The sequence below is a fragment of the Vulpes vulpes genome, chromosome 11, assembly GCF_048418805.1.
Source record: "Vulpes vulpes isolate BD-2025 chromosome 11, VulVul3, whole genome shotgun sequence".
NCBI lineage: Eukaryota > Metazoa > Chordata > Mammalia > Carnivora > Canidae > Vulpes > Vulpes vulpes.
In genome coordinates, this window is record NC_132790.1 from 23319117 (window position 1) to 23331243 (window position 12127).

At 40.3% G+C, this 12127-nt stretch overlaps 1 protein-coding gene and 1 pseudogene across 1 annotated transcript; one reads left to right on the top strand and one right to left on the bottom strand.

Moving 5' to 3' along the window:
- The first annotated feature begins 1447 nt into the window (after window positions 1-1447).
- On the top strand, window positions 1448-2410 carry LOC112928743 (olfactory receptor 52B4-like). The gene has a single exon (XM_026010622.2). It carries the CDS (start codon window positions 1448-1450, stop codon window positions 2408-2410), a length of 963 nt encoding a protein of 320 aa, XP_025866407.1.
- An 8769-nt stretch (window positions 2411-11179) lies between these two features.
- On the bottom strand, window positions 11180-11881 carry LOC112928742 (NADH dehydrogenase [ubiquinone] iron-sulfur protein 8, mitochondrial pseudogene; annotated as a pseudogene).
- Window positions 11882-12127: the final 246 nt, after the last annotated feature.

Sequence of the window (12127 nt, forward strand, 5' to 3'; positions counted from 1 at the left end):
GACATATCAGATAAAGGGCTAGTTTCCAAAATCTATAAAGAACTTATTAAACTCAACAGCAAAGAAACAAACAATCCAATCATGAAATGGGCAAAAGACATGAAGAGAAATCTCACAGAGGAAGACATGGACATGGCCAACATGCACATGAGAAAATGCTCCGCATCACTTGCCATCAGGGAAATACAAATCAAAACCACAATGAGATACCACCTCACACCAGTGAGAATGGGTAAAATTAACAAGGCAGGAAACCACAAATGTTGGAGAGGATGTGGAGAAAAGGGAACCCTCTTACACTGTTGGTGGGAATGTGAACTGGTGCAGCCACTCTGGAAAACTGTGTGGAGGTTCCTCAAAGAGTTAAAAATAGACCTGCCCTACGACGCAGCAATTGCACTGTTGGGGATTTACCCCAAAGATTCAGATGCAATGAAACATCGGGACACCTGCACCCCGATGTTTCTATCAGCAATGGCCACAATAGCCAAACTGTGGAAGGAGCCTCGGTGTCCATCGAAAGATGACTGGATAAAGAAGATGTGGTTTATGTATACAATGGAATATTACTCAGCAATTAGAAACGACAGATACCCACCATTTGCTTCTACGTGGATGGAACTGGAGGGTATTATGCTGAGTGAAATAAGTCAATCGGAGAAGGACAAACAGTGTATGTTCTCATTCATTTGGGGAATATAAATAATAGTGAGAGGGAATATAAAGGAAGGGAAAAGAAATGTTGGGAAATATCAGGAAGGGAGACAGAACATAAAGACTCCTAACTCTGGGAAACGAACTAGGGGTGGTGGAAGGGGAGGAGGGCGGGTGTTGGAGGGGAATGGGTGACGGGCACTGAGGTGGACACTTGACGGGATGAGCACTGGGTGTTTTTCTGTATGTTGGTAAATTGAACCAATAAAAATTAATTAAAAAAAAAAAGAAACGACAAGTACCATTTGCTTCGATATGGATGGAACTGGAGGGTATTATGCTGAGTGAAATAAGTCAATAGGAAAAGTACAAACATTATATGGTCTCATTCACTTGGGGAATATAAAAAAATAGTGAAAGGGAATAAAGGGGAAAGGAGAAAAAATGAGTGGGAAATATCAGAAAGGGAGACAGAACATGAGAGACTCCTAACTCTGGGAAACGAACTAGGGGTGGTGGAAAGGGAGGTAGGCGGGGGGTGGGGGTGACTGGGTGACGGGCACTGAGGGGGGCACTTGATGGGATGAGCACTGGGTGTTATTCTATATGTTGGCAAATTGAACACCATTAAAAAATAAATTTATAAATGAAATAAAATAAAAATATATATACACAAAAAATAATGAAAATAAACAAAAAAAATAAAATTTAAATTTAAAAAGAATATATTAAAAGGAATATGTGTTTTCTTCTATGTGACTAGGAGGTGAAGCCCTGAAAGGTCTCCCTAGGTATGACTGCCTTAAACTACACTGCTGTTAGCCACACGGTCTTCCACTTGCTGGGTATCCCTGGGCTAGAAGACCAGCACATGTGGATTTCCATTCCCTTCTTCATTTCCTACGTCATCGCCCTGCTTGGGAACAGCCTGCTCATCTGCATTATCCTCACGAAGCGCAGCCTCCATGAACCCATGTACCTCTTCCTCTGCATGCTGGCTGGAGCAGACATTGTCCTCTCCACCTGCACAGTACCACAGGCCTTGGCCATCTTCTGGTTCCATGCTGGAGAGATCTCCTTGGATCGCTGCATTACTCAGCTCTTCTTCATCCATACAACCTTCATCTCTGAGTCAGGGATCTTGCTGGTGATGGCCTTTGACCGCTACATTGCCATATGCTACCCACTGAGATACACCACTATTCTTACAGGTGCGCTGATTGGGAAAATCGGTGTGACCATCTTCCTGAGAAGTTATGGTACAATTTTCCCCATAATATTTCTTTTGAAAAGATTGACCTTCTGCCAAAATAATATTATTCCACATACCTACTGTGAACACATTGGTTTGGCCAAATATGCTTGTAATGACATTTATGCTAACATCTGGTATGGATTTTCCATCCTAGTGTTAACAGTAGTTTTAGATGTTGTGCTAATTTTTGTTTCCTATGTGATGATTCTCCGTGCTGTCTTCTGCATCCCTTCTCGAGATGCTCGCCATAAAGCTCTCAACACTTGTGGCTCCCATGTCTGCATTATCATCCTCTTTTATGGGCCTGGAATCTTCACAGTCCTTACTCAACGTTTTGGACGCCACATTCCACCTCATACCCACATCTTGTTGGCAAATGTTTGCATGCTTGCCCCACCTATGCTCAATCCCATCATTTATGGGATCAAGACCAAGCAAATCCGGGAGCAGGTGGTTCATGTATTGTTTACAGGGCAGAAATCACTTCGGTTTAGGAACTGAGTTTTCAGACTCCTTAGCCATCTTATGAAGTGGTTGGTGGGAGACAGCTCAATGAGTTCTGTCTCTGGAGCAAGTTCACCAGGGAGGTTTCAGCACTTACTCCTTCATCATCAAAACAACCTGAGCACAGCGCCTTGTTGTACTGAGCAAGTCTGCTCCCACAAAGACCCTGGGACAGGATGCATTGATTTTCAGAGATCATATATCCTTAATGACTCTAGCATGGTAGAAATAGATGAACAAAATCTCAGGCCAGAGCACTGATCTCACTTCATCTATTCCTCACTAAGTTCCTCAAGCTCTGAGAGGTCTTGTGATGTCTCTCGACAATCATATGCAAAACTCTATTCTTTAATGTCCTTCATTCTGGATAATGACATTCTTAGAATCAGAGATTCCTACATTTTGCAGTTATTCCTATTATTTATTTTTATTGTATTATATATTTATATTATTTACATTATTTATATATGCATGTCTGTAACATAAGAATGTAGATGAATGTAACTGAATTATTTGTTTTGTATTTGCAGAACAATCCCTGAGGTAACTGAGGGGACTGAGACTGGTCTCTCTTGTGCTAGGGGGATGCTCAGGAGGGGGCTCCCTCCAATCTCAATGTCGGATCATGTTCTTTGGTGATCCCCTCCTCAGTGAGGCATACAAGGCCTTTAATGACCTGACTCCTGACCTCCTTTCCTGCAACACTGCACATGTCACTTCCAAGTGACCTGAACATCAGACTTACCAGGATATTAATGTTTCATCTTTTCCAGGTCATGCCACACTCTCCATGCCCCTGCTCCACCTCAGTATACACCCTTCGTCTGTATCCACTTCTCATCTCATCTCCTCTGTGACACTTTCTCCAACCACAGCTCCTTCCCAGTGTGCTGTTTAGTTGATACTTCTTCTCTAAGATAGTATGTTGTCCATGTTTCTTTTTTAAATATGTGTTTTATTAAAAGTCTATGTTCCATGTAAAAAACATTATAAGTTACGAAAAAAGATAAACTTGACATGGAACTCATAAATCCATAAACTTACAGCTCCCAAGCAATGATATTGTTAAAATTTTATCTCCTGTGGCAATATATCCATATACTTATATATGTACATCTACATCTGTGTCCAAATCTGTATTTTTATCGCCATCTGTATCTATAGCTTGACCTACTCCTTCATCTACCTGGAAAATATCATATGATACATATTTTCTGGAAGTACATTATTAACTTTGTTCCTAGTATATATGAATTTATATGATCAGTTACTATGCCTGTATACTATTTTACTGCAGGGCTTGCTATAATTTATTTAGGCAAGCACTCTCTTTTAAGCCCTTGTTGCATGGCATTAAGACTATATTTACAAATTAAGGATCTATTTTAGCTACTGCTTAAGTAAACAGCCAAGATATGTTTACATAAATTATCTGTAAGCGTTGTCTTAATATAAGATGTAAATACTCAGTGGGCTATTATGAATAAGGCTGCTACGAACATTCATGTACAGATGTTTGTGTAAATGTAAGTTATTGTTTCTCTGAGATAAATGCTCAAGCGTGCAATTCTCCTTAAATGCCTATTTTAATTTTATAAGAAACCACCAGACTGTTTTCCTGAGTGGCTCTATCATTTTACATTCCCACCAGTTTGTATGAGTGATCCAATTTCTCTATAACCTCAAAAACACTTTATTTCAAACATTTGACATCTACATTTCTCTGTGGTTCTATTTATTTTTTATTTTTATTTTTTGCACATATAAATAGTCATTTATTCACAAATATCAAGTGCCTTGTGTGTGGCAGGTACCAAGCAAGTCACTGGTAAACAAAAAGAGATCTGTTCCCTGAATCCAAGAAGCCTGTGAGCTTGCAGGGAGACAGACCACATACATAGCTTCCAATTATTCTGGTTGGGGTAGAAAAGGCACTGGCATTTTGAAAACAGAACCAACTTACAGATGTGTATATGTAATATAGCCAGCATTTCACCATGGTATCTAAAGAGAACACATGCACTATGCACTACCAAGTGCTGGGAAGTAAGAGAATACTTAGAGTACCTGCCTTGTGATGAATTGAAGTGTATCTATCTTCTACAAAATGGCTCTAGGGAGAATTTTAAGAAATGCAATATAGTTATGGAAAGTCATACACCAGAAGACAAATGTGAGACAATGCAAAACCACAGCAAAAGGACTGGGACAAACAGCATCCAATCCTGCCAATTCAAAACTGAGATTGACCAAGATCAAGTACAAGTTCTTGAGCAAATAACCATTCTTCCAAGAGCCTACACTTTTCCCTTTCTGTGCTATGTTTGTGTCTGACAAATAATAGTAAACCTCCTGAGATAAGAAATTTCTCATAATTGGGACCAGGCTTAAAGGATTCTGACATTATATGATGTCCTTCCATGATTAAATTGAGTGTGAAGCATTTTGGCAAGAAGACCATGGCAGTGAAGTTATGCCCTTCTTGGTCTCACATTGGGACGTACATGACATAGACATGGCTTATCACTGGGGAATTTTAACTTTGATCTCTTGGTTGAGGTAGTATGTGAAATTGATGACTCTCGTTGCTTTACTGATTTTTGGTACAGAAGTGTAAAAGAAATGAGCATATAATGTCAGAGTCCTTATTTTTTTATTGGAGTTCAATTTGCCAACATATAGCATAACACCCAGTGTGGTTTTAATTTGCATTTCTCTAAATGTTAATGATGCTGTGCATTTTACATGTGCTTGTCATCTGAATATTCTTCTTTAGTGCAGTTTATGTATTTTGCCTGTTTTCTGATTGGATTTTTTGTGTGCATTTTTGTTTAGTTGGCTTTTGTTTCTTTTTTACTTTTAGGATATATAAAGAACTCTCAAAACTTAACACAAGGCCTTTATCAGGTGTGTGGTTTGCAAATAAGTTTTCCGAGGCTGTAGCTTGTCTTTTCATCTTCTTAATGGGATCTCTCAGAGCAAAGTTTAATTTTTTTCTAACTTTTCAAAGTTCAAGTTAATAAGAAGTCAAATTTATCAATTTTTCCTTTTATGAGTCATGATGCTTCATTCCTTGGATCTCTGAACTTTTCACTACCTGCATTCTACATCAAGCTCATCTCCTGCAAGTAGATGTAAAGTTCAACAACCAGCCAGAGAGGTTAGGACTTCTTTATGCTTTGTAGAGGGTAGGGGCAATTAGTCCTCTGGCACTAAACCACCTGCTTCTAGAATCTGAAGCAGTTCCACTTTTTTTCTATCTTGTCTACAGACCCTTAGAATTTGGGCCCAATTGTCCTCTTTCCATATTAGCACCTGGCTCTTCATGCCTTGGACAACACTGCCATTTCTTAACTTCTCAGCCCTCAGCTGGCCTGGATGCAATGTACACAATGTTTTTACAGAACTATATAGAATCTTTACAGGTCTTTACAGAAGTTTACCATTGTTGCCTTAAAAGACACTAACGAGGAAGCAAATATCAAAAATGCTAGAGTTTCGACTGTAAAGAATTACAAAACTTTTGTAGAATCGTTTATGATACCAATCTGTGGTGAGGGGATAGAGCATAGCAATCGCTTCAGTGTCTGCCTTTGACTCCTCCCTCAATCCTTCCTACTCCCCCTAAGCCCAGCTAGAAGATCTTGTCAAGCTCATTAATTCAGAAAGGTCTTTCTTTTAACCCATTTTATTTCAAATTTCTATGCAGTTAATTTCAAACCGCATAGTTAGTTAGGAAAGATTCTAATTCCAGCTCCATTCTTTAGGGTGTGAAAAGATTCTTTACCCTCAGTTTCTATTCTGGAATAATATTCTGGAATCATACTTACTGCCCTGTGTTGTTTCATCAATGACATCTTTGTATCAATGCCTCATATTGAAAAGATAATTTTTAAAGGTTGCTTTATTGATCCTATTTTAGAACAACAAACATCAATCATCAATTTTTCTTACCAGGGAAATGACACAACTGTTTTTGATGGATTCCAGTCCAGCGTTTGCTATGTTTTCCCTTCCTGTCTGTCCTCCATTGAGCTATAGAATATAGCCAAAAGGCTTTCCACTTCCTAATATTTCTCCTGAAAAGTCAGGTGTTATAGATGTAACATCCTGCCATATATGTTGTGAATACATTGCTTTACCCAATTTTTCTGTGATGGTATCCAAGAAAATATCCGATATGGTATCATCCTAATGCCAATGCTCATCTTAGATATTGTGATAACTTATTTCCTGACTAATTATACGTACTGTCCTCTGCATCCCTTCCGAAGATGCTCACCATAAAGCTCTCAAAATTGTGGACCCCATATCTGTGTCATCATCCTATTTTCTGGATTTGGGATCTCCACAATCATTACTCAGTAGTTTGGGGTTACATCTCCCCTCACATCCACATCCTGCTTGCCAGTGTCTGTATTTTGGCTCCACCTAGGCTAAATCACATTTTTTATGGTGTCAAGACCAAACATCTGTGACCAGGTGGTCACCATGTTCTTTATAAGACAGTAAGGACTGTTGTGATGGAAACTAATATGCTAAATTTCTCAGAAAAATTGATCCATGCTTGACATGAGCTTAAGCATCAGTATGTGAAAAGAAACAAATGAAAAAAAACAGTCAAAAAAGAGTCCATGTGTTTCTAGAGCAATTGCATCAGGTAGGTTTTGGTGAATGTTTCTTCATTCACTTAGGCATTAGATGTTAATATATTTGAGGGCTTAGTTACCTTCCTTAACCAGAATTGAAAATTTGACTAGTTTACCTCTATAAGTCTCTTATCTCAATAATCCTAACTACAGAATTGAATGAGATGGACCTGACACTGGCCTTTTCGGGTAATTGTGGGATCATTATGTTTAAGTGTACTTTATGCTTTGAACTGCTTTGATTTTCTCTCAAATTAGAAAATTTGTCCAGCCATTCTTCCCTATGTCCTCTGTATCAACTTTTTTCTCCTTACCAGATAACTCTCCTATATACATCACTATTTCTGCAGTGTAAAAAAAGAACATTTTAAAATAACCCCTGAATTCACATTTTACTTATATGTATATACTACCTCAGTTGTCTTTTCCATCTGAGGAAGTCATCTTGAATTATTTGTCCCCTTGTAGGCTTGAATCTTTTTTAAAAAAATTTTTTATTTAAATTAGTCAAAAATATTGTATAACACCCAGTGCTCATCCCATCAAGTGGGCACTTCTCAGTGCCCATCACCCAGTTACTCCTCCTCATTTCCTCTTGATCCCATTCCACTTGGACTTTTACCCTCATTCATCTCACTTGTCAAGGTCATAATAGTCTCCACACTGCTAAATCAGTAGTCAAAATCCATCCTCACTTTATTTAATGTATTGGCAGCATTTTGAAACATTCGACCATACTCTCTCCCTTGAAAATCATTAACCATTCCAATTTCTTTGTGTTCTTATAATATTCCTGGCTATACTTGAGAATCTGATGGATTTCTTCATCTTTTAGTGTTTTTTTTTTCTTTTAGTGTTTTAAATAAGAATTGTCCATATTACCCATTTCATGATTGGATTGTTTGTTTCTTTGCTGTTGAGTTGAATAAGTTCTTTATAGATCTTGGAAACTAGCCCTTTATCTGACACGTCATTTGCAAGTATCTTCTCCCATTCTGTAGGTTGTCTTTTAGTTTTGTTGACTGCATCCTTTGCTGTATAAAAGCTTCTTATCTTGATGAAGTCCCAAAAGTTCATTCTTGCTTTTGTTTCTTTTGCCTTCGTGGATGTATTTTGCAAGAAGTTTCTGTTGCCGAGTTCAAAAAGGGTGTTGCCTGTGTTCTCCTCTAGGATTTTGATGGAATCTTGTCTCACATTTAGATCTTTCATCCATTTTGAGTTTCTCTTTGTGTATGGTGCAAGAGAGTGGTCTAGTTTCATTCTTCTGCATGTGGATGTCCAATTTTCCCAGCACCATTTATTGAAGAGACTGTCTTCCAATGGATAGTCTTTCCTCCTTTGTCAAATATTAGTTGACCATAAAGTTGCGGGTCCACTTCTGGATTCTCTATTCTGTTCCATTGATCTATGTGTCTGTTTTTGTGCCAGTACCACACTGTCTTGATGACCACAGCTTTGTAGTACAATGTGAAATCTGGCATTGTGATGCCCCCAGCTATGGTTTTCTTTTTTAAAATTCCCCTGGCTATTTGGGGTCTTTTCTGATTCCACGCAAATCTTAAAATAATTTGTTCTAACTCTCTGAAGAAAGTCCATGGTATTTTGATAGGGATTGCATTAAACGTGTAAATTGCCCTGGGTAACATTGACATTTTCACAGTATTAATTCTTCCAATCCATGAGCATGGATACTTTTCCATCTCTTTATGTCTTCCTCAATTTCCTTCAGAAGTGTTCTATAGTTTTTAGGGTAGAGATCCTTTACCTCTTTGGTTAGGTTTATTCCTAGGTATCTTATGCTTTTGGGTGCAATTGTAAATGGGATTGATTACTTAATTTCTCTTTCTTCAGTCTCATTGTTAGTTTATAGAAATGCCACTGACTTCTGGGAATGAACAGAAATCTCACAGAGGATGACATATACATGGCCAACAAGCACATGAGAAAATGCTCCGCGTTACTTGCAATCAGGGAAATACAAATCAAAACCACAATGAGATACCACCACACACCAGTGGGAATGGGGAAAATTAACAAGGCAGGAAACAACAAATGTTGGAGAGGATGCGGAGAAAAGGGAACCCTCTTGCACTGTTGGTGGGAATGTGCACTGGTGCAGCCACTCTGGAAAACTGGGTGGAGGTTCCTCAAAGAGTTAAAAAAAGACCCTACCACCCAGCAATTGCACTGTTGGGGATTTACCCCAAAGATACAGATGCAATGAAATGCCAGGACACCTGCACCCCAATGTTTATAGCAACAATGTCCACAATAGCCACAATGTCCATCGAAAGATGAATGGATAAAGAAGCTGTGGTCTATGTATACAATGGAATATTACTCAGCCATTAGAAACGACAAATACCCACCATTTGCTTTGATGTGGATGGAACTGGAGGGTATTATGCTGAGTGAAGTAAGTCAATCAGAGAAGGACAAACATTATATGTTCTCATTCATTTGGGGAATATAAATAATAGTGAAAGGGAATATAAGGGAAGGGAGAAGAAATGTGTGGGAAATATCAGAAAGGGAGACAGAACATGAAGACTCCTAACTCTGGGAAACGAACTAGGAGTGGTGGAAGGGGAGGAGGGTGGGGGGTGGGGGTGAATGGGTGACAGGCACTGAGGGGGGCACTTGGCGGGATGAGCACTGGGTGTTATTCTGTATGTTGGTAAATTGAACACCAATAAAAAATAAATTTATTATAAAAAATAAAGATGAATGGATAAAGAAGATGTGGTTTATGTATACAATGGAATATTACTCAGCCATTAGAAACGACAAATACCCACCATTTGCTTCGACGACGTGGATGGAACTGGAGGGTATTATGCTGAGTGAAATAAGTCAATCGGAGAAGGACAAACATTATATGTTCTCATTCATTTGGGGAATATAAATAATAATGAAAGGGAATAGAGGGGAAGGGAGAAGAAATGTGTGGGAAATATCAGAAAGGGAGACAGAACATAAAGACTCCTAACTCTGGGAAATGAACTAGGGGTGGTGGAAGGGGAGGAGGGCAGGGGGTGGGGGTGACTGGGTCGTGGGCACTCAGGGGAGCACTTGACGGGATGAGCACTGGGTGTTATTCTGTGTGTTGGCAAATTGAACTCCAATAAAATAAATTTATTATTTAAAAAATTGTCCATATTTAAGGTATACAGAAAAAAATACTTAAGGTATACAATTTAATACATATAATGAAATTATTATGACAGTCAAGTTAGTAACATATCTCCTCCCATAGTTACCTTCTCGTGTGTATGTGTGATGAGAGAACCTGAAATCTACCCTTTTAGCAAATTTCCAGTGTTCGATACAACCTAACTATAGTCATGTTGTACATTAGACACTCAAACTCTTTCCCTTTCCATAACTGCAATTTTATACCCTTTGGCCAACATCTCCTATTTACCCTACTTCCTGAGCCCTGGTAGCAACAAGTTCTATTCTCTTCTATGTATTCATCTTTTAGATTCCACACATAAGTGAAATCATAGGGTTTCTTTTCTGTTTTTCCGGTGTCTGGCTGATTTCACTTAGCATAATGTCCTCTAGATTCATCCATGGCAAATAGGATCTCCTTTTAAGGCTGAATTCTATATATTTATATTAGCAGCATCCTCTCCACTTCTAGTTGGGTGACACAAGTTTTCATCTGGCTTCCACAGTTGAATTGTTTTCAGACTCCCATTCTTCTTGCTGGAAGTGGGGTTGTTGGACCTGGTGATTTTCTTCCTCTTCATCTACCTTTCACCAGGAGCTGGACTCTAATTTCCTCAGGACTGATTGGCTGGCACATTATCTCCACCTTTGTGCTTTCTCTGGAAGAAGACCCTTGTAATCTTTGTAAAAGTTTTGGGGAGTAAGGATGTTAAACCACTCCCACCTTCCTTTTTTTTTCCTTAAAAAAGGAAAAAGCTAGCACACAGCACGCACTTTGAAGCCAGGCATTTTTAGATCAGAAATGTCGGGAGAGATGCCTATTGGAGGGGTTCCCTCAGAAGAGCCCCCTGGGGTTTGAAAAATGGAAGTATGGAACTGCTTTGCCAGAAGTAGCTCCTCTAACTTCTCTCTTGATGAATTTCTTAAGGCTTAAGACTTTTTTTTTCCGGGAGGCAGAGCTCTTTACTGGGCGGCGGGGGCGTCAGCAGTACAGGTACTCCACCTGGATGTTGGCGGCAATCTCGGCCTCCCACTTGTCCCCGTTGCTGAGCAGCTTCTCCTTGTTGTACAGCAGCTCCTCGTGCGTCTCGGTGGAGAACTCGAAGTTGGGGCCCTCGACGATGGCGTCCACAGGGCAGGCCTCCTGGCAGAAGCCGCAGTAGATGCACTTCATCATATCGATGTCGTAGCGGGTGGTCCGGCGGTTGCCATCGGCCCGCGGCTGGGCCTCAATGGTGATGGCCTGGGCAGGGCAGACAGCTTCACGGAGCTTACAGGCGATGCAGCGCTCCTCCCCTGATGGATAGCGGCGCAGAGCATGCTCCCCCCGAAAGCGAGGGCTCAGAGGGCCCTTCTCGAATGGGTAGTTGATGGTGGCAGGCTCCCGGAACAGGTAGCTCAGGGTCATGCCCAAGCCTCGGATGAGCTCAGTCCACAGCAGGGTCTGAGCTGACCTATCCGTCACCGACTTCATGTCCATCGAGGGCTCCCGCATGTTCACAAACTTGTAGGTTGCTGCCACTGTGCTGCTGTGGAGGCTCCGACCAGTGGGGTGCCCTGCTCGTGCAGCCTGGGCCAGGGTCCGGAGCAGAGTGGGCATAGTCAGGCAGCGCATCTTGAAGCGCTGCCGCTCCTTCCCTTGCCGAGGGGTAATTTCCAAAACCAGTTGCTGCCTAAGAGTGGTTGCCACTGACGAAAGCTTGAAATAACCTGTATTCACAGTGGGGTATTGGCATTGCTGCATGTCATAATTAGGACCTCTTGCAACAACTCAACAAGGAACAAGGCAGCCCACAAATGCAGAAAATGTGATTCATGAAACATAACTAGCAGGCTGTTCTCCGTATTGTTGCATTATTTGATCATGCATAAACTTCACAAATGCATCATA

Bases quoted from the DNA above. Each gene is read 5' to 3' on its own strand.
- LOC112928743 (XM_026010622.2), top strand. From the start codon at position 1,448: ATGACTGCCTTAAACTACACTGCTGTTAGCCACACGGTCTTCCACTTG.